Source organism: Hemicordylus capensis, chromosome 14, assembly GCF_027244095.1.
Source record: "Hemicordylus capensis ecotype Gifberg chromosome 14, rHemCap1.1.pri, whole genome shotgun sequence".
In the NCBI taxonomy this organism is placed as follows: domain Eukaryota; kingdom Metazoa; phylum Chordata; class Lepidosauria; order Squamata; family Cordylidae; genus Hemicordylus; species Hemicordylus capensis.
In genome coordinates this window covers 13,425,442-13,447,843 of record NC_069670.1, presented here as the reverse complement: position 1 = coordinate 13,447,843, position 22,402 = coordinate 13,425,442, and the positions used below count along the sequence as shown (strand labels likewise).

Below are 22,402 nucleotides of genomic sequence, written 5' to 3'. Positions count from 1 at the left end.
GAGAAGCTGCTGCCAGTCTGGGTAGACAGTACTGAGCGAGATGGACCCAGGGTCTCTGACTCGGTAGAAGGCCGCATCCTCTGTCCCTATATGGATGGCACCGGCTCTTGGCACACACGGTGTCCAACCAGGGACTCCCGCTCCCCCTGCCGTCCTCGGCCCTACTCCCCACCTCTGGCTCCTGACCCCCTTCTCCCTCTCCTCCTTCAACCAGGGGATGCTCTTCCTCCACAACAGCGCCATAAACTCCCACGGCAACCTGAAGTCCTCCAACTGCGTGGTGGACAGCCGCTTTGTGCTCAAGATCACGGACTACGGGCTGGAGAGCTTCCGCCAGGCGGCCGACTCGGAAGACTCACATGCGCTCTTCGCCAGTGAGAGACCTGCCTGGGAGAAGAGGGGGGCAGGCAGAGGGCGTGGCGGCTGATCCGGGGGGTCTGCTTCTAGAGCAGGCCTTTCCCTCCGGAATTGCAGCCTGTCCTTCGCTCCGTTTTGTAAGAGAGTCCGGCTGGCGTCTTCCGCAGTCCAGCTCGTCGCATCTGGGCGTCTTCCGCAATCTCTCGCTGACTTCTCCAGCGTCAAACAAAATCGCTCTTCCCACCCTCTTCAGCGTCTTTCACCAACGCTGTAGTGAAGGCTGAAGTTTTTCAGGGCTATTGTGTCTTTAATCAAGAGCTTCCTCTTGCACATTACACACAGATGCGTGTGTGTGTCATGTTCCTGTTCCTTATGTCTTATAAAAAAATGAAAAGCTTCTTCAGGAAGCTGTGATTGTTAAGCGGGAGAGTGGCTGTCTCGGGGATGTGTGCTTGATCCTTTCCCTACCGGCTGTTTTCCTCCTCAAAAACCAACCCTCCCCTCTACAAGATGCTTCCCCCCCCCCCGTAGGGTTCCAGATGCATGTTTACTGCTTGCTTACTACTATTATTTATATATTGCCTTTCAATGAAAAGTTCTCAAAGTGGCTTACGAAGGAGGAGGAGGAGGAGCTGGTGATGGTTCCCTCTCTCCGCAAGGGATCACAATCTAAAAAGAAACACAAAAGAGACACCAGCCACAGTCACTGGAGGGATGTTTACTGGGGGCGAATACAACCAGTTGCTCTCCTCCTGGGTGCTTTCCAGATTTAACCCTACAACAGGGTCACTACAGATCTGCAAAGCGTGTTTCTGTACTTCCTGTGATGTGGCACCACAGTCTCTGCGCTGACAGCAACATTTCCGATGCTTTATTTCAGATTTTATCTTTGCGTTACATCGCTACAGCGTTGCAAGTCTGTTGCAGAAAAATAGCTGTATTTCCCCGTTGTAGAAGTTTGAGATTCCGGGGGTGGTTTTCGATACGATCCTGCCAAGTCGAAGCATTTTCCCCTTGTTGCAGCGTGTAATCTGGAAAGCGCCCTGGTAAATCAGGACGGCTCAATTTCAGCCCTCCTGCAGATGCTGGCCTGCAACTCCCAAGATCCCTGGCTATTGGCCACTGTGGCAGGGGATTATGCGAGTTGTAGTCCAAAAACAGCTGGTGGGGGGAGGCCAAAGTTGAGCAGGCCTGTGTTAAATATAAGAGAATCACCCCTTTGAAAGGTGCCTCCTTACCTAGACGGCAGGGGACACATCTGGGGACACATTCTTAGTGGTGGGGAGCTGCACGGAGGACATCTTTGAGCAAAAAGCGGCTGGTTGTGGAAGGGTTAAGCCATGCACGCCCTAAAATACAGCCTCCTGAGTCTGTTTTTCATGGAAGGGGAATGTTCTTTTTGCACATACTTCCATGCAATGTCCAGTTTGCCTGTAAGCTCCAATGAACTTTGGTACATATCGAGCCCAGCTGTGCCGAGAGATCCCAACCCTACTGACGCGCCTCCCTTTCCACTCCCCGTATCTGAATATCTGTGCAAAAGAATGGGGCTCACCACATACCCACAGCGCCCCTGTGCTCCTCTCGGCTACCTCGTTTGGCTCACGTGGTGTCCCACAGAGCCTTGGGTGCCCCTCTTCTTCCTCACCCCCCCACCTCACCCCTCCCTGCCAGGTTGAAAGTGCTCTGTGCCTGACTCCGTTTCCCTGCTTCTAGAGAAACTGTGGACGGCCCCCGAACTCCTGCGCATGGAGTCGCCCCCCTCCCAAGGCACCCAGAAAGGGGACGTCTACAGCTTTGGGGTCATCTTGCAGGAGATTGCCCTGCGCAACGGCGTGTTCTCGGTGGAGGGCATGGACCTGAGCCCCAAAGGTGAGCATGGGGGTGGTGGTGTTGGTGGTGGTGCAGCTGCAAAGCAACATGGAGAGGAAAGGCCCAGTGATCTCGATTCTGTACCCCCGGCCCCTGGATTAATGGCCAGGCCAAATCCAAGCCTCAAAGGAGGACTGCTCCAAATACAGATAGAACTCCTCTCCTTCTGGAAGCCAAAGCTCCAACTTTTTCCAAGCTCCAGCTTGAACATATCTTGGGAGCAAAACAAGAGTTTTATGTCTGTGGGGGGGGGGGACGAGGAGGCATTAGTCATAGGGAGATGGGGTTCCCCAATGGTTTCCAATCAGGACCTGGGCCAGCTTAGGCAACCCGCGAGTAGGAGCGCTGAACTGCAAGACCTGGAGCTGCAAGTTCCAGTCCCCAGAGGTCCTCTATCACCCGTGACTGATGGGAGGGGAGTGGCGCTGTGACTCAGTGGTAGAGCATCTGCTTCGCATGTGGGAGGCCTCCGGTCCAAGGCTGAGAATAAATCCTGCCTGAAGCCCTGGAGAGCTGCTGCCAGTCAGTGTAGACAGTCCAGGGCTAGAATGGACCGATGGCCTGACTCAGACGGCAGCTTCTTTTGCTCTGAGCTTCAGCAAGGTGGCGGCATCATGGGTGTGTGTGTGTGTGTGTGTGTGTCTGCACTCTGCAGCATCAACCATCCCCTGGCAGGCCGACTGTTAATATCCTGCTGCTTCCTGTCCCGTTCTAATTACTCAATCAAGATTATTAAGACAGCTAGCAGACGCTAGTCAACAGAACGTTCTGTAATATTTCAGGGTTTAAAAAAAAAATTCTCGTATTAGAAAAGACAATATGCCACAAAACATACAAGAGGCAGAAGTCCTGGATACGTACTGAGAGATGCAAAACTATTGTCGCTATTGCTGAGAAGGTTGCTAGGATTTCTGATAATGCTTTGTTATCTGAAAGGAGATTAAAACTCGTAAGAGAAGATCTTGCAGGATACGTCACAAGGAATGGGTCAATTAACCTTTGCCGTGGGCCTAAAGAGAAATGGTGAAAGACGTGCAAGGCGTCATGTTTCAACTTGGCCTGAACGGGTTCATTTTTGGGAATAAGTAATCTGTCTTAAAATGCCAATCTAGCATGACGTGTATGTACTCGTATGTATGTGTCTGTATTTCTATACATACCCATATACATACATACATACATACATACATACATACATACATACATACTGCTTTTCAACAAAGGTTCCCAAAGCAGTTTACATAGATATAAACAAACAAATAAAATGGCTCCTTCTCCCCAAACGGCTCACAGTCTAAAAAAGAAATATAAGATAGACCCCAGCAACAGCCACTGGAGGGATGCTGTGCTGGGGATGGATAGGGCCAGTTGCTCTCCCCCGGCTCAGTAAAGAGAATCGCCACTTTAAAAAGGTGCCTCTTTGCTCAATTAGCAGGGGACGAGCAGGGGTGGATGTCTTCCTAATATACTTAGCAATTCTTAGATTCTGCGCGCATTTTAGCTTGTGCTTCAACGGAAATGGAGAGCGAACCGCAGGGCGTGTGAGCTCCTGCGCGCCTTCATGACTCTGCCCTCTTTGTCCGTCTCCCTCCCACCTCCTGCAGAGGTCATTGAGCGAGTGAAGAGCGGTGAGTGTCCCCCCTTCCGCCCTTCTGTGAACCTGCCTGGCAACTTGGAGGAGGTGGTATTTCTCATGCAGCGGTGCTGGGCGGAAGACCCCCAGGAGCGCCCAGACTTCCACCACATCAAGAGCATGCTGCGGAAGTTTGACAAGTAAGTGCCTGGCCCTGCCCGGTGCTTGTGGCACCTTGGAAGGATACGAGCGAATCGTAACCTTGCATCGGAGATCAGCCAGTCGATCCTGATGAACTTCTGCTTGCCTCCGGGGTAGGAGGCTGCTTCCTTGCCTCTCCTTCTGCCTTCCCAAGTAATGGGGCCAGAGACTTCAAAATATATTTAAAACATTTGTATCCTGCTCCTCCGATGCAATACTGTTCTGGGCAGCTCACAGACCTTCGGACTATAAAGCTGGATCCCATTAAAACCAGATGTACAAATTACAAACTTGCTGGAACAGACCAAGAATAGAAACATAAATGTCTCTCTAAAAAGATGAGTCTTTAAGTGTTTCTTTAAAAACCCCGAGGGAAGGAACACAGCAACACTTATCTGGGAGGGCATTCCAAAGGGCGAGGGGCCACCACCGAAAAGGCCCCGCCAACCAGATCTGAGTCACCGGTTGGGCCATCGAGCTTTGGGATTTCTTGTTTTTTCCTAATGTACATTGAAATATTTCTGAGAGGGGGCAGTCCTGCTCTCCTCTCCTCTCCCCTGCCCCCATCACTTGGAAAGGACTTATCTCTGAACGCCCTTGAATGTCTCTTTGGCAGGGAGAGCAGCAGCAACCTTTTGGATACGTTGTTGTCACGCATGGAGCAGTATGCCAACAACTTGGAGGAGCTGGTGGAGGAGCGGACGCAAGCCTACCTGGAGGAGAAGCGCAAGGCGGAGGCCCTGCTCTACCAGATCCTTCCCCAGTAAGTCCGCCTCACGCCACCCTTCCTTAGGGCTGCCAGTAGATCTTGCTCATGTATGCTGTATGGAGCTTCCATGTACAGAGGCAGCCTACCTTTGAGTTCCAGACCCTGGGGATAGGAGATGGGGAGTAGTCTTTTATATTTATTTATTTACAAATTATATTTATTTATTTACAAACTTAGGCTTTTATATTCATTTGTTTACAAATATTTCTGCCCTTTCTTTCTTCAAAAAAGAATTTGTGGTGGCTTACAGAGAATTCTTTTTGTAAAGAAAGCACAACTCAAATGCCTCTAAAGATTGTGAAATTGCAGGATGAAAGGCAACCCTGAAGACAAGTTGTCAAAGATAAATATCTATAAAGTGAGGGGAGAGCCTGCTGGGAAAGTCTTCAGTGTTTTTTAACGTTAGACAGGGAGAGGGCAAGCCTAAAATCAAGGGGAAGTGAGTTCCAGAGAATATCCTGGCTCTGGGCTTGCCAAAGGCACCTGGCTGTCCCCTTGTTGGAAACTGGATGCTGGGCTAGATGGACCCTGGGTCCGATCCGACAAAGCCGTTCTTGCATTCTTCCTCCTGTGTATTTAAACATTGCCATCAGCTCCCAGAGGGGAAGGGAGGGGGCTCCCTGACTGACACAAGGGACAGCCAATCTATGCTGTGCACAGCCTGGAGGTGACACAAAGCGCTCCCCTTATTTGTGCTGCTGAAAACAGCGTAAGGTGAGGCCATTTGCTTCCCTCAACAGCTCGGTGGCAGAGCAGCTGAAACGGGGCGAGACGGTGCAGGCCGAGGCCTTCGACAGCGTCACGATCTACTTCAGCGACATTGTGGGTTTCACGGCACTGTCCGCGGAGAGCACGCCCATGCAGGTAACTGGGCTGGCAAAGGGGAAAGGTGCCGTTGGCAAACCACCCAGAGACGTAAGTTTGGGGCGGTATAAAAATATGCCAAACAAACCAGGGTGGTGGAAGCATTATGTGTTGCCAGCATCCCGTTGGGGGGATTCCGGGGCTCGAACCCAGAGCCTCATGGGCTGAGCTACCCAGGACTTTGGGTGCTTGGTGCTCCCTGCAGGCACAGCACAGGTTGGGGCTATGCAGCCATCGCCTGGATGTGGCTTCTGCACATGCCCAGGCCTGGTGTAAATACCCAGAATCCTCCGCACTCAGCCAGTCGATCGAGCCTAATATTCTGCTTTTAGGAACACCAGAAGCTGCCCTCTCCCAAGTTGAGCGTTTGGTCCATCTAGCTCAGTATTGTCTGCACACTAACCAGCAACGGCTTCTCCAAGGTTACAGGCGGGGGTCTCTCCCAGCCCTACCTGGATATGCTGTCAGGGAATGAACCTGGGACCTCCCGCATGCAAAGCAGATATTCTGCCACGGAGCCTCGGCCCTATTCTCAAAACATAGAGAGCTGCCCTATACTGAGTCAGACCCTTGGTCCATCTAGTTCAGTCTTGTCTTCACTGACTGGCAGCAGCTCTCCAAGGTTTCAGGATTTAGCCCCTGAATTTAAGATGAACACCACCACCCCCACCCAATTTCTAACATCAATGAATCTGGCAAAAATGTAGTCTTGGATTCAGGTAAACACAGGACTTACTTTTTGTAAACGAAGCCCTGTTCTTTTATTTATTTATTTATTTATTTATTTATTTATCTTGATCCCCTGGCAACAGGGTTGAGGTCTTGTGGGTAAACAAGGTTGACAGGGACAGTGTTAATGAAGGGCTATCAAAACCTGCCTCAGCAGGTAACCTGCGACTATTCAGGTAACCGGGACGACAGTGACCAGCTTGCGTAGGTAACCAGAGCAAGCAGGGGTCGGAGGCACCAGTAACCAGGGAGATGGGGGTGGTGTCATCCAGGCAGTAGGGGGGCAACAGGTGCTCTTCAGGTAATTTTGGAGAACGGGAGAAAGGTCACCCTGGGGTGCTGTGGGCTAAACGGGCTGTCTGGGCCCTTGTAGGCCTTCAAGCCCACACTAGGGAGAAGCCGGGTGGATGCAAATGGAGATTGGAACTCAAGAATGTGAACGGGAGGAGATTTGAATATGTGTGTGCTGTACTGAAATTAGAAATGCTAGCTTATAAACGTAGGAAGCTGCCTTCTGCTGAGTCAGACACTGGGTCTGTCTAGCTCAGTATTGTCTACACTGACTGGCAGCAGCACTCTGGCATTTCGTGCAGGCGTCTTTCCCAGCCCTGCCTGCTGCTGGGGATTGAACCTGGGACCTTCTGCATGCAAAGCAGGTGCTTTGCCGCTGAGCAACCAGCCGTTCGCCACATGTGAAGCTGCCTTCTGCAGAGTCAAACCCTTGGGCCCTCTAGCTTGGTATTGTCTACACTGACTGGCAGCAGCTTTTGAAGGTGCCAGACTGGGTTTTTCCCGAGCCCTGGAGGTGCTCCCAAGGATCGAACCTGGGACTTCCTGCATGCGTGGTTCTGCCACTGAACTATGACCCCTCTCCAAGGCCTGGAATGTGGAAGTGGTTGCAGGGTTCGGCTTGTTAAAAATATCAAGCTTTGTTTGCGGGGTCGGGCGTGGGGGAGCAGCACGCTTCTAGCCCTTATGAGCACATCGAGGTTTGGATTGGAAGTGTGTGGGATAATGGCAGGTGAATCTGAGAAGCCAGAAACGGGGCTTCGGATTTCATGAGGCTGGGGATGGGTTGAGGGTGCCCCTGTATTGTTCCTTGACTCTCCCCATGTCTGGAAGAACAAATTATATCAATGAGTACAACATCACAGAATATATTGTGCAAAATAAGAAGATTCATGCACATTTGCCCGAGTTGCGTAATTAGCTGCAGAACTGAGGGTGTCATGCAGAACATGGGTTACTTTAGCACCGCCCCAAGGTTACTTTAGCACAGAATATGCTCAGTCAATAAGATTCCTCTTTGTCTTTCGCCCCCTCCCCAGGTTGTGGCCCTGTTGAATGACCTGTACACCTGCTTTGATGCCATCATCGATAACTTTGATGTGTACAAGGTGAGGGATCTACCACCTGGTTGGTATGGGAGCGGGGAATAACCAACTGGTGGCTTTTGGCAGCGGACCATCACTCGCCTCCTGCGTGATCCCTCACCTCCTGCGTGGGCAGGGGGTTTGTTCAGCCTGCGCCTGGTGCTTAGCCAGGAACCCCCATCCATACTTCTTCCTACCGCCCTTGTCCAGGTGGAGACCATTGGCGACGCATATATGGTGGTGTCCGGCTTGCCGGTGCGTAATGGCCGCCTCCACGCCCGCGAGGTCTCCCACATGTCGCTGGCGCTCCTCGAGGCCGTCCGGAACTTCAAGATCCGCCACCGGCCCGAGCAGCAGCTCAAACTGCGGATTGGGATCCACAGTGGTGAGAAATCAGGGTGGTGTGTGTGTGTGTGTGTGTGTGTGTGTGTGTGTGTGTGTGTGTGTGTGTGTGTGTGAAAAGAAGCACCTCTTAGCCAAGCTGGGCAGCCATCTTTGTTCACATGTCTGTCTCGTTCATGTGTGAAGCGCAGGGTAGGCCTGTTTCTCCCCACAGAGGAGCACGCAGGTGGGGAAGAGAGAAATCCTTCCTCTCCTTACTCAGCTGTGTTCTGTTGCTGCGAGCGGTGGTGTGTGGGAAGGTTAGGTAAGAATCTGTCCCCTCATTCTTAGATAGAGAGCCAGCATGGTGCAGTGGTTAGAATGTTGGACCAGGCCCAGGCAGACCCGAGTTCAAATCCCCATTTAGCCATGCAACTCACTGGGCGTCTCTGGGCCAGTCTCTTCTCTCTTGGCCTAACCCACCTCACAGGGTTGTTGTGAGGAGGAACAGCCGTGCACTCCGGTGCTCCTTGGAGGAAACGTAGGATGTAAATGCAAAAATAAATAAAGTAGCATCTGGGGATTCTCAGGGAAGGCAGGGGGAAAAGGGGAAACTGAACCAGGGTTGTCTGCTTGTACATCTGGAACACAAACCATGGTAAGGACTCTCAACCATGGTTAGCATCTCCATTCTGCCATGTTTTACTCCCCAAGGTCCAGTCTGCGCAGGCGTCGTGGGCCTGAAGATGCCTCGGTATTGTCTCTTTGGCGACACGGTCAACACAGCCTCCCGCATGGAGTCTAATGGAGAAGGTGAGCTGTCGGTATAGGGTGGCTGGAGAGACCCAGATTGAGGTGATCCCCACCACGCAAGGCAGTTGGAGTAGGGGGGGGGGACACAGAAGAGGGGCACAGAAAGGCTCACCTGGGGGAGGAAGATTGGGGTCTCACGTGCTTTGTGGGAACCCTAGAAATGCTGCTGCTTTGGGGGCATCTCAGGAGGGCTGAGCAAAGCAGCAAGTGCCCAAGAAACACACTAACATGTCCGTCGGGACATTTCAGCCCTGAAGATTCACCTGTCAGCTGCCACCAAATCCATCCTGGAAGAATTTGGCTGCTTTGAGCTGGAGTTCCGTGGCGAAGTGGAGATGAAGGTGCGTGAACAGCTTGCTTCTCGTGAATACTCTGCTTTTACTGTTAATATCTGCCTCTGGACCTTTAAAGCCCTAAGCAGTCTCTTGTCTAAATGGCCTCTCTGGCTCCCTTAGCAGAATTACAACTTATCGGCATCCCACCTGGAAGAGCGAACTACAATTTAAACTAATGTTAAGGCTGAATTTTGTACATGCCCCCAGTTTTGAATTATTTTCAAGGGGCAGTTGCTGGTATGTAGACATTGTGGGGACTGGGTTTAGCCATTCTGATATAAAGATATAGATATAATATTTAAGTTTTTAAAAAGGCTGGCAAAGGGTGAAAATAACAAAGATTTATCAAGTGAATGGTGTGGAGAAGTTGGATGGAGAGAAGGTTTTCTGCCTTTCTCCTAATGCGCTAGAATGCAGAGTCACCCAATAAGACTCAGGACAGACCAAAAAAAATATCCTTCATGCAAAATGCAACGTGTGGAATTCGCTCCCACAGGAAATGGTGACAGTCACTGGCTTAAATCGTTTTAAAAGGGCGATTCTGTAAATGCGTGGAGGAGGTGGAGCCTATCAACTAGCTGTATTCGCTAATTAGAACCTCCAGGCTCAAAGGCAGTCTCTCTGATTGCTAGATGACCAGGACAAAACTCCAGCAGCGAGAAGCTGGTTCTCTAAAAGCTGGCTGCAGCTGGAAAGAAGATTGATTGATTGATTGAGTGCTGTCAAGTTGGTGCTGGCAGTTAGCAACCACATAGATAGATTCTCTCCAGGAACCTGGGTTTAAATAGGCCTTGGGCCTGATCCAGCAGGGCTCCTCTAGTGTGTATTTCATTTAACAGACACTTTCCCTTTTCTCACTTCAGGGCAAGGGCAAACTGCGGACGTATTGGTTGCTGGGGGAGCGTGTCAGCAGTACACGGGGCTGAGGTGTGGTGAGACCCCTATAACACGATGAAGACAGCCTGTTTCCTTGATGTTTGGGGTCAGAAGTACACCTTCTCAGCGGCAGTACTTCCAAAGACTCTTTGAGGAACCCACAGCCTGAGGTCCGGCCAGCAACGGGGATCCCGGACTGAGCCCCCAGGACCCTACCCCCTTGGCCCCACATATCCTCCTGGACTTTTTGAGCATGGCTTGTCCCCACCCCCGTGCCACCAGTGTCTGGCCCAGATTCCACACTGCGCCCCAAAGACTTGACTCTCCGCAGGTGACTTCGGCTGGAGCCTAGCAAGGGTCGGGTGTTCCCTTCGCATTTTTGTTTTGTGTGTGTCATCAAGGACCCATTTCCCCCACCAAGAGCTAGAATGTGGTGGGCCTCTGCCTAACCCCTTGTCTCGGCCCTAACAAACTCTGTGCCCTGGACTACCCCACTCATTCCCAGGGGTCAATATTGGAAACAGCATAATGAACTGGGTGCTGTAGCCAGATCGGGAGGAGAGGAGAGAGGACACAGAGCCCTCTGTTCCCAAAGTAATAGATTTTGTAATAAAATGAATGTATGTGTCACCCTTGGCCTCGCCCTTTCCCTGAATTAGCAGGATTTGTTCTCTGCTGCAAAAGTACTGACTTTGGTTCCTGGGTTGGCATTTCCTAAGCAGTGGCACTCTGCACATGCTCTGGAGCACTTGTTACGACATGGGAGCCCAAATCTTCAGCTTTGATCAGGGTGTGTGTGTGTGTAGATTTATATCTTTTAGAACGAGTGATTTATCCATGCACCGATCGCTAAGGAATCCCTATAGTTTTAAGTTTGCTGTAACCTCCTCTAGCCTAGCAAGCCCCATACTGTGGGTTGTGAGAAGATTAATTCGTGCGCCACAATCAGTACATGAACTAATGAAAGGCTGATGTCAGCCCAAAGTATCTCTCCGCAGGGGAAATGGCTGTCAGCCTGTGCCCTCACTTACTTGACCCGGCCTTCTCCTCGTGCATTCCTGTACGCATTTCCTGGTCCTCCACGTCCCATTGTTATGTCTGAATCAGGCAAACTATAGTCACCCTGAGCCATAGTTGCTTCCCAAACCAGAGCTGGTTCAACCCATGGCTCCCAGGCGGGTTCAAGGCAAACTGCAGTGGGAAGTGACTGGAGTTTGGGTGATTCAGACACAACAGTTAGGGACAGGGGCGTAGCTAGGGGAGAGGGGCCCCGGGTTCCCCTGTCTCTCTAGCAGCCCCTCGGAGTGAGGGAGGGGTGGAGCTGCCCCCTCCCCGGATTCTTTGAACCCATCCACTCAATGATAGCTACACCCCTGGCTTGGGAGAAAGAGAGAGGGAGGGAGAGAGGGAGGGAACAGGAAGTGGTGTGCCTGAGGAGACAAGGGGGTGTACAGGTCAAGGTGGCATTTAACCCTTTCCCTGTACATTTTTTCTGATCTAAATTTACTCCCCCCCCCCAATGCTCCACCTGTACTTTTTTCACTTTGGGTCTAATAGCAGGTGGGGTACAATGTAGATCCACAAAACTGAACAGAAGGGAAGAATTAAACACCTTCTCCCTTAACACTGCCCTTGCGACCAGGTATCTCCCTCCCACCACTGACCACAGCCCCACAACTGCTAATCTCAAGTGCAAAATAATGTCGGATCATCCAGTTTGGGATCTTCTGCATTGCAACTGCTTTTGCCTCAAGGCCTCAAAGTATATTTTATAATTCCAGGACCCCATCTTATTTCACGACGGTGACTGAATTGTAATGAGGTGTGTTTGTATGTGTGTGTGTGTGTGGTGGATCTACATTTTATTCCTTTTAATCTCCTGCCTGTTTCTTTCAACAAGCCGGATGCTGCTACTTATGCTCTGAGAAAGGGTAATTAGCAGACTGGCCTTTCATTTCCTTTGGGCCATTGACAATCTTGTTACTGAGCACCTTGTACCAAATTTATTTCCCTTTACGCAGGGAAATAACAGCTGATGTGCCTTAGAACCATGAATCACGAGGGCATCTGCAAACGTAACTTGGAAAACTTAGAACCTGCCCATTAATACGCAGCATATTTTGAGTTTTGCTTTTTAAAAGCAGTTTAACGTTATGAAGAAGTTGTTGAATGTATTTTTTATCAGAACATCCTGCCACCGTTTGAATCCTTCCAGTCCTTAATTGGAGTATTTCTTAACTTCCAGGATTCTTGTTTCTTTTTCTGGTGGGGGGAGGGGGTACTTTTATTTTATTCATCTTTGCAAACCTTGATCTTGCCTCTGAAAGAGGAGGTGCAAGATGGTAACAAAAATCCATGACGAGGAAACCAGATTAAGTGTAAATGCTAAAAAGCGAAGACCGTGCATCATAACGTTGGGTTACAATCTCTTCGCTAAAAATGCACCTTTCCCCCACTGCAGGCCGTATCTTTGCTCTTCAGATTTTGCTTTTGTGGCGGGGGGAGGGGGGGAAGGGGGCACTAGTATGAGATGTGACTGAAGGAAAAGGAGGGGTTACCCATACAAACATCTTTGAGAAACAAGTTAGAGAAGAGAGAGTGGTGGTGATGGCTCACGAGAGACAGAAAATAAATTGGATAGCTATATATACCCAACCTTTCATGAGCATATTCCTCAACTATTCCAGGGACTGAGCAAATATTCTGGTTCATGTCAGAGGTGCACCCTAGGTAATTTTGGAGCCTGGACCTAAAGACCTTTGGAGCACACCACCATCTCGCCCCCCACAGCAACCACACCACCCAGCACAGACTAAAGAGGATTTGGGGGCCCCCAGGGTGTGTGGAGACCCTGGACTTCGGCCTAGAAGTTCAGGAATAAGAGTGCCTCTGGTTCCTGTTTCTGTGTGTTTTGCTTGTGGGGGATGCAAAAAACACAGACACAGGAACCAGAGGTGCTCTTATTACTGGACTTTGGGGCTGAAGTCCAGGGCCTCCACACCCCCGGGGGCCCCCTATCCTCTTTAGTCTGTCCTGGGTAGTGTGGTTGCTGCACCATGCCACGTTAATCACTAGCACGGCAATTTTCACAAGCAATGCATGAAGAAGGTGAGACTGCCACCAACTTAATTTGTCTGCAGCATCAGGTACACCGAGATGTCATGATTAATAATCTTAGCCATTTGACTAGCCCTTTAGCCTCCTCTAAGGGCACGGCTGGAGAGCAGTAGATGCAATATAATTATGAATAAAATAACAATATTATGTATGCAGTGTTGATGCATTCCAGAGAGCAGTGGAATGGAGCAGTGTTGTTTATGAATAAAACACCATGATTCATAACATAACAATCTCTACAGCAGTGATTTCTGGGTTTCAAATCTACTAAATATTGTTATATTATTCATAAGTGTGTATGTGTAAGATAGCAAGGCAAATACTATACATTATTATTTCTAACAGTTTTCTGCTACTCCGTTGCAATAATTACTGATACATAAAATCCATACCCACCCGCAATCATTAATATACTTTAGAGCAGTATTATCAGTAACATGCAACTACTAATGATATAACAAATTTATTTATTGATGAGACTGATGAGCCAGATGGCTGTGGAGCCGTTATCTTAAAAAAAAAAAAGAAATGCAATTATTAATGTAACAATATGGTTGGATTTTTATACAGCTCAGAGGCTACTGCTATGAATGTGCATGTTTGTGTACACAGAGCTACAGATTTTTAAAATGCAAACGTATTCTATATATTTTTATACCTCCCAAAGACAAGAGATCACTGCCTGCAAGATAATGTGCAGTATTATTTGTCTGGCTCCTGCTTGTGTGACTGAGGTTTAATGCGTGTTCTTCTTTTGCTTATGGGAGACTTTAATTTTAAAAAAGAATTGGTTCTGTTTGATGTAGGATTTCCCCCCCCACGCACACCATCTCTTTTATTGAGAGCCCCGTTGAAGTCCCAAACACATATACTCGAAAGCAAGCCCCACTAATCTGGGACTCACTTAACTTTGCATTAATGTCTTTGGCGTTTAGACGAGTCAGAGACTCCAACCGCCTCGCTCCCTCCGAGGGGAGTAATAATGGACGCCCATCCGTCGCGCGCGCGCGGGAAGAAAAAGGACAGCAGGCGGGAGGAGTCAAGGCGCAGAAGGCGCATGCGCTCTCTCTCGAGGCGATGCCTCGTGTTCCCATCCCGCAGCAAAGTCGGGGGCGGGGGGAAGACTTCCGCGCCTGCGCGCTCGAAAGGAGTGGTGGTGTCGCTCCTCCTCCTTCTGCCCCCGCTTTCCTAATCCACATAGACTTTTTAAAAAACGTAGACTCATGGTCAACGACCCAGCATTGGAAACGGATTTGAAATGTTATGGGGTGCTCTTAAAAACGGTGACTGAAGTTCTTGAGTTTCCCCCAACTTCTTGTTTCCCCAATTTAAAAAAATCTCCAGCGTCAGGCAAGGTTGGCAACCCTAGCCCAATACAATGCACCCGTAACATGTGTATGATAGCTACACTTTGAGGAAGCATTACACTCACAATATTGATAAACTGGACTGCCCTGAAGGGGTTGTTGTAAAGTATCCCCTCTCAACTACCGTGCATGCCGCATCAGCAAGATAATTTCTGCATTATAAAGATAATTTACTTGTGTAGGAATAGTAATAATAAAATTTTAAAAAGAAGAAGACCTAAAACCGATACTATTTTCCTCAGGAATTCACTCCACACAGCCTGTGGCAAAATGGCGTCCGGCCCGGAGGCCTCCTAGCAGACCATGGATCTGTCAGTCTAGGCACAGAACGAGTCTATGGCTGCCGTCGGGTCGGCCTCCTGCCTTCTCTCCCCGCCCGATTTCCCCATCATTGGCCCGGCGGGAGGGCTCCTGTCGTTCACGCCTTCCCGCGCGCTTTGATAGGCTGCCGGAGCGGAGGGAAGGCGGGCCCTTCCGGTTGTGCGAGGCTGTGCTTCTTCTTCCTTCGCCCGTTCCCTCACACACTCGCTCATCCCAAGCACTGACTTCCGGTGTTGTGCGGTTGGGTGGGGGGCGAGGAGGCGCACGCTCCCCCCCTCCCTACCCCCCCACCGGTGTAGAGACCCCCCCTCTTTCTATATACCCCCCTCAACTATTTGTTCCTGAGGGGGGGTGAAAGAGAGACACGCCTACAAAGAGAGTCCCCCTCCCCACAGGCTCCCAAGCCCCGCCCCCAGGGGCTGAAGCCCCGCCCCCAGAAGCCCCCCGCGCCCCGCCCTCCCAAAGCCAAGAGGACCCCACCCCACACATCCCCCCCAGTGATGACCCCCTCCCCCTTCACCCCCAGGTCTTCCTCTACTGAGCACACACAATCCCCTCAAAATTAGGAACCTCCCCACCCCCATATAGGTTTTGGAGAAGACTTAAATTGTCCCTGTTTCCCCCCCAAAGTGCTCCCCTTTAAAGAGGGTGAGGTGTCACACAGAAGAAAGGTGTGTGTGGGGTCTTACTGTCAATCCCTCCCCTCCACTTAGACACCCCAGATCTATTCCCCCACTCCCCATAGGGAATTGAGGAAAGCCCCCGGGGTGGGGTGAGTGTGGGGCATCCCCATCCATCTCACCCCCCACCCCACATTGGTAAGGGAGAGAGAGCGTGCTGTGAGGGAGCAAGGGGGTGCCCCCCCCAGTCTGCTATGGAGATGCAGAAGGGGAAAGGGGGCACAGCAGCTGCAGCAAGTGGAGGAGGAGGAGGAGGAGGAGGAGGGAAATTGCTGATCTACACCAGCTTGGATGCCAAGGATGAGTTAGAGGAGGTAGGTGCAGGGGGGAGGTTGAAGGGGGGCAGCCTGGGTGGCTGGGGTGAGGGGCCCACTGCACCTCCCAATCCAGAGGGGCTTGTTCAAAACGCGTCTGCTTTGCCTCAGGAGAATCAAGGGGTGTAAAACATCCTAGGCCCAAGACCTGATGGTTGACCAGGCAAGTTTACATCTGGGCACATGGCTCTTAACTGCGCTTCTGCCACGGTGTCGTGTGTGTTCTGGCAGCTGTCGCCACACTGGGAAAGGAATGCAGTTGCACTTGGGAATCGCACAGGGGTGCCCAGAAGCAGAATGCCACTTGGCGAACGTAAAGGAACCTGCAGGTGTTCCTGAGGATGACTGTGCTGGTGACCATTCAGAATCCGGACTGACAGCAGCTCTGGAGATGGCCAGGTGGCCTTTCTGTCTTGCTGATCCTCAGTGAAGGAGGAGGCCCCAGTGCCCATTTTAGAGCTGGGAAGAGTGAGGCTGGAGGGGCTGTGGATATTCTGCAGTTTGGGCATGTTTGCCATCTCGCAATTTTGCTGATGGTTTGAGGGTTTTATTTCTATTTTAATGTTGGGATGCGTGAGGCTAGAGGTTAATACTTGTCTGAAGCCACATGGTGAATGCATAGCTGATGACAAATTCAAACTTACTTTGTTCCCCTCAGTGTTTTAAGCACAGTGGAAGTGTAGAGAGCTGTAAGTGATCCCTGTATGAGAGTGCATGGGCCTGTTAGTAGCTAATTCCCTGCTAATATGAATCCTCTCTAGTTTGTGTCAACTGGAAGCGAGTGCCTTCCTTTTTCTTTCAGATGGCTCACGGTGCTTCCAAAGAACTCTGTGTCAGAGGGACCTAGTGACACTTTAACATAGGAACATAGGAAGCTGCCATATACTGAGTCAGACCACTGGTCTATCTAGCTCAGTATTGCCTTCACAGACTGGCAGTGGCTTCTCCAAGGTTGCAGGCAGGAATCTCTCTCAGCCCTATCTTGGAGAAGCCAGGGAGGGAACTTGGAACCTTCTGCTCTTCCCAGATCGGCTCCTTACCCTGAGGGGAATCTCTTACGGTGCTCACACATCAAGTCTCTCATTCATATGCAACCAGGGTGGACCCTGCTTAGCTATGGGGACCAGTCATGCTTGCTACCACAAGACCAACTCTCCTCTCCACTTTCTGTCCTTTTTGTGGTCTGGTAACTTTAGGGATCTTATTTGGAAGTCTAGCATACTGCACGGCTTCCCTCTCACTCTTCACAGATGGAGAATCTTTGCAGGCTATGACTGCCTGCTGTGTAGAGTTTCTGTCCCCAAGACAAAATCTTCCTTCATTTGCAAAAACCCCTTCTATGTTGACTTGCCCCATGTTTACGAAGCTGCCTTATACTGCATCAGGCCCTGTCAAAATGACATTATAAGTGGTACAAGTGGATATCTTGATTTATTTCGGCCTCTCTTATTCCCTAAACCATTCATTTTTAAAAGATTGTGATTCTTTGGGGGACAGGAATATTAACATTTAAAGAAATGCTGTAAACAGCTTGGAGCCCATAAGACAGAGAGGGAAGGAATAAATAATGGTCTCTGCACGGACTAGCAGGAGCTGTCTGAGGTTTCAGCCTTTCCCAGCTTTAGATGGAGACACTGAGGGTTGGACCTGAGATCTTCTGCAAGCAAACCAAGGCCTCTGCCACTGAGCTGTGGCTCCTTTCATTTCCTGAGCTCTGATCCATTTCTGTACCCTAGGTTGGAGAAGGGGCTGTACTTAATAGTAGAATTCATGCTTTGCATCCAGAGGGTTCCAGGTTCAAATGCTGACATCTTCAAATAGGGTTGGCATATGCCCCTTTTGAAAACCTGGAGCGCAGCTGCCAGCCAGTGTACGCAGCACTGACCTAGATGGAGCAAAAGTCTGACTCAGTAGAAGGCAGCTTCATCCGTCTTGATTACATATGTGCTCAGAGTGTTGCATTGTGACTCTACATTCGTTGGAGGAGGTCTGGATATTTAAGTTTGAGGTTGTCTCCCCAGTACTAATGTACTTCTGGGTAATAAGGTTAGAGTTGTGCCCTTGACCAGAAGAGTTGGTCTTGTGGTAGCAAGCATGCATTGTCGCCTTTGCTATAGAGGGTCCACCCTGGTTTGCACTTGAATAGGAGACTATATGTGTGAGCATTGTAAGATATTCCCCTTAGGGGACGGGGCCGCTCTGGGGAGAGCACCTGCCTTCTTGCATATGGAAGGTTCCAAGTTTCCTCCCTGGCAGCATCTCCAAGATTGGGCTGAGAGAGACTCCTGCCTGCAACCTTGGAGAAGCCGCTGCCAGTCTGTGAAGACATAGGAACATAGGCAGCTGCCATATACTGAGTCAGACCATTGGTCTGTTTAGCTCACTATTGTTTTCACAGACTGGCAGCGGCTTCTCCAAGACAATCCTGAGCTAGATGGACCCAGGGTCTAACTTGGTATAAGGCGACTTCCTATGTTCCTATGACTCACTCGTCACCAATAGCTGTTAAACATGAGTAAGTTACTGCCTGAAATTCAGCAGCGCTCCCAAGCATTGAAGGGAAGGAGTGTTGAAAGGCCTAGGAGAACTGATTCTAGAATTCAGGCTGCTGTGGCAAGAGAAAGAGTGGCAGCCAGATTCTTTGGCAAGTCAAGTCTGTGATGGATTGGGAGGAGAGCTGGTCTTGGGGTAGCAAGCGTGAATTGTCCCCTTTGCTAAGCAGGGTCTACCCTGCTTTGTTTTTAAACAACATGTGAGCACTGTAAGCTATTCCTAATATAAGATATTAGGGGATGGGGCCATAGCTTTCTGGAAGAGCACCTGCTTGCTTGCATGCAGAAGGTTCCAAGTTCCCTCCCTGCCGTCTCCAGATAGGAGTGGGAGAGATTCCTGAGAGAGTCTCCTACCTGCAACCTTGGAGAAGCTGCTGCCAGCGGACAGACCCATGGTCTAGATGGACCCATGGTGTGACTCGGCAGAAGGCAGCTTCCTATGTTCCTGTGGTGCTACTCGAGTGTATCCTGCTGTATGTATGTATTTGGCCTCAGCGGAAGTCTTTACCAGGGAGCAGGCGACAGGCACAGGGACTCTGTGCCTGCATTGTGTAACCTACCAAGACCAGTAGCTGTGTGCAGTGTCCGATTCCTTGGCAGTTGTCCTCTGTGTTTTCCATCCCAGCCAGGCAGCAAATCGAGGAGGCTCATTGAGCCTCTGGTGGCAGCTCATACATGACTGGCCTGGTGTTATCAAAGGGTGAAGAGAGACACCCCTCTGTTGGGCTGGCTAGCAGTAACCCATATTTGGCTTCCTCACCATAGAACTGTCTCCATTCACAGCCATCCCACGTGACTGCATCAGAAGGAAAGGGGGGATGGTGAGTCCCCTTCCCACAGCCTGGTATTTGGGACTGACTGCTGTTTGGCCTTTCCCTTCCCAGAATTGTCTTCTCCAGTGTCTATGGCAGGTTTTGGCCTTTTTCTTTGGGTGCGGGAGCCAGCCCCAAAATTTAGGAGCCAGAGAATGGACACTTGACAGAATTACCACTGGGCGTAGTGGTGGATGCTGTTGAGGGGGAAGCTAAACAGCCTTCCCTTTATCCCCTTTACAAGAAACACCCTCAGAGCAGAAACAGGACTGCTAGGAACAAAGAGAAGTTTTATTCAAGAACTCTACCTCTGAGTAGTCTAGGCACCACAGTTAAATCTCTAGGCGCCATGGCTTCCTGGCCCCTGGGATTTGTCAAAAGTTGGGTGATGGTACCTGTACGCGCATCTTTCCCTTTCTCTACCTGTTCCTTTCCGCTTTGGAATCATGTGTGTTAAATGGCATGCCATGGCTTTAAATGGTGGATTGCTTTTGAGTGCATTGGCTGAAAGGCAGTATACACAGCAAAGGAAACAAAGGATGCAGCAGATTCATGCCGAGGCCGATACATTCTCCTGTGCCAGGGTCACAGGTTCCTGCTTTCTGTGGTACTTGTGCACCTGGGCCACAGGTGAGTTAGAGCATCCTTTGACAATGCAGCAACCCCCCTATTTTCCCAGCTCAGCCCTTTCCGGCCCCGCCCCCCAGCTCAGAGTGTGTGTTTGGCACAAAACAAGTTGTTTCCATCTCGGTGCAATTGTGTGTGCAGGTGCTAAATCAACTTCATGGCCTTTGATAGCTCTGGAGTGATCAGAAAACAACACATGCCCCGTCTCCTTTTTAAAAAACCAATCGAAAGAAATGTTTACTCCATCAGGCCTTTTGGGATGAGCGGAGGTTCTTTCTCTTCTTATTTAGCTGCAGATGTTTGTTTTTCTTAATTTAGTCATCTTGATTTTTCTGTTTTGTACCGATTTGGTTTTGTTTGTTTGCTGAAATGGTTGTAAAGCTGCCTAGTGAATGGTTTTCTTTCCAAACGCAGTCTATAAATATTGTAAATTTAAAAAAACAAACAACCCACCAAAAAACACAAAACCTGTGTCTGTTACACCATCGTACTAATAGGAGTATGGTGTAGAGAGAGGACCGAGTGTTTTAAATTGGGAGATAGTCCAACATTTTGTTGTTAAAACAGAAACAAAAGCTGCCAGAAATGGAAAATGATGCATTTCAAGCTATTTCATTTGCTAGGACCTTTGGTATGGCTGTCCTGTGTGTGTGTGAGAGAGAGACTTTTGTGAACTGTTTTGAAATCACCTGCAAGATTTGCTTGTCTTCGCAACAGCCCTGCGAAGTAGGTTAAGCTGACAGAAGGATGTGTGGAAACCATCATGTTCTCTGCCGTATGCAGCTGCTTTACCCACTGGTAGCATTTGGTTCCAAGAGCTTTTTGCTGGCGGAAAGCGTTTCTTATGGTCTGTTTGTATGGCTTTCTGCACCACCAAATAAGGGGGTTCACTGCTTCCAGCTCCGAGTCACAGACCTCACATGTTAAGCCCAGCCAGCCTTGCCAGGATAAATGTTTAGAGTCTGGGACTCGGAGATTAGCTTGAAGAACTGGAAGGTGGTGCTTTTTTGGTGTGGCAGGGCCAACCTCCTTGAGTGTCAGCAGGCTTCAGGTCTGAGGCATATCAGCGATCTTACTCTAGGACTCCAGCCCTCTGGCTGTTGCTGGACCACAACTCCCAGCCACAGTCGCCGATAATCGGGGATGATGGGAGTTGTAGTCCAGCAGCTGTCGGAGGGCTGAAGCTGTGCAGCCCTGCTGTACCATTTCCTGACAGGGCAGGGGATTGATGGCTCCCATAATAGTCTGAGGGCTTGTGTTGTGGAGAGGCAAGCAGACCCTTCCGGGCAACAGAGTACAGGAGTGTCCGCCATATTGGAGGAGCTGCTGAGGGACTTTCCCCTTCTCTGCTGACATCTCTTGAGGATCTGGGAGCTTAGGAGTCTAGGAAGCAGCCTTTACTGAGTCAGACCTTGGTCCATTGAACTCAGGACTGTCTACACTGACTGGCAGCAGCTCTCCACGGTTTCAGGCAGGCATCTTTCTTCCCTGCCCCTGCCTGGAGATGCTGCCAGGGATTGAACCTGGGACCTTCCCTTGCTCCCCTTGCCCCTTCTGGCTTCAACATCCCAGGAGAGATACCTGGGATGGTGCTGCGCTGATGGAGGAGGGAGGGGAAGTGGTGGAGAAAGAGATGCAGCAGGCGGTGACTCAGAAAATCTTCCCAGCGTTGTGTCTGCACATAAGGGGCCCCCACATCTCGGCTGAGCGTAGGCCCAGGATGCAACCCTGGCTATCGCTTCCCTGTGTGATAAGACTCAAGGAGGCTTCTGTCTCCTCTTGACCTGTTGGACTTGTGGAGCGCATACCCAGCATGAACAAAAACCAGATGTTTGAGGAGCTCTTGAAATAGCTGCAGCTAGCGGCCTCTTCAATGCACGCGACAGCAACGGAACTGCCGTCTTGGGTGCTGTTATTCCGCCAGCATTCAGCTCCCCCAGCCGCTGGCACGGGTGGTATCTCCTTATTCCTGTGCCCTTGTGGTTCTGGCCGGCCCTCCCCTGGGATGAGTAATGCCTTCTCAGCCACCGCTGTACCTTTCAGTGTCTGCCGAGCGGATGCTGGCTCAGCCTTGGAGTTGCTGAGTGGGCTTTTGGCAGCCGGCACCTACCTTGGCACACGTTTCTGTCCGAGTCCTTGGAACTTCAGAGGGATCCAACCTTGACATGCCACCCAGGAGGTATTCCCAGCTGGGAAGCACCAAGGGCATGCCTGAGTTAGCCCAGCTGGATGTTTCCAAAGGGGTCGGCAGAGCTGAGACCACACAGTCAGCATCAGCCAAGGGCAAGCCAAAGAGACAGCCCTTGCCAGTTCTTTGCTCCCAGCATCTTGTATCCAGAGGTACACAACTTCTGAGCATGGAAGCTCCATTGATCTCTTATGGCTAAAAACCATTGGGATGCCTGTCCTCTCTGAATTTGTCTTAACTTTGTCTTAAAGCCATCTAAGTTAGTGAGCATTGCCACATCTTCCACCAGCCAGTCAATCAATCAAACATTATTATGGTCAAGGACCAGCATGAAGTACAGG

General features: G+C 50.2%; 2 protein-coding genes across 4 annotated transcripts in view; both read left to right on the top strand.

The window, feature by feature from the left end:
* Nucleotides 1-10,713, top strand: part of NPR1 (natriuretic peptide receptor 1) — a 45,952-nt gene extending 35,239 nt beyond the window's left edge. For all 3 annotated transcript variants that reach the window (XM_053277455.1, XM_053277456.1, XM_053277454.1), the window contains 10 exons: nucleotides 215-374; nucleotides 2,074-2,229; nucleotides 3,834-4,002; nucleotides 4,620-4,766; nucleotides 5,513-5,636; nucleotides 7,694-7,762; nucleotides 7,949-8,123; nucleotides 8,774-8,872; nucleotides 9,122-9,213; nucleotides 10,071-10,713. In XM_053277455.1, the coding sequence (XP_053133430.1) occupies nucleotides 215-374; nucleotides 2,074-2,229; nucleotides 3,834-4,002; nucleotides 4,620-4,766; nucleotides 5,513-5,636; nucleotides 7,694-7,762; nucleotides 7,949-8,123; nucleotides 8,774-8,872; nucleotides 9,122-9,213; nucleotides 10,071-10,133 (1,254 nt within the window). In that variant the 3' untranslated portion in view covers nucleotides 10,134-10,713. The remainder of the gene's footprint in view (nucleotides 1-214; nucleotides 375-2,073; nucleotides 2,230-3,833; nucleotides 4,003-4,619; nucleotides 4,767-5,512; nucleotides 5,637-7,693; nucleotides 7,763-7,948; nucleotides 8,124-8,773; nucleotides 8,873-9,121; nucleotides 9,214-10,070) is intronic.
* A 4,364-nt stretch (nucleotides 10,714-15,077) lies between these two features.
* Nucleotides 15,078-22,402, top strand: part of INTS3 (integrator complex subunit 3) — a 62,660-nt gene continuing 55,335 nt past the window's right edge. Inside the window, exon 1 of the mRNA XM_053277458.1 lies at nucleotides 15,078-15,882. Coding sequence (XP_053133433.1) covers nucleotides 15,763-15,882 — 120 coding nt within the window. The 5' untranslated portion in view covers nucleotides 15,078-15,762. The remainder of the gene's footprint in view (nucleotides 15,883-22,402) is intronic.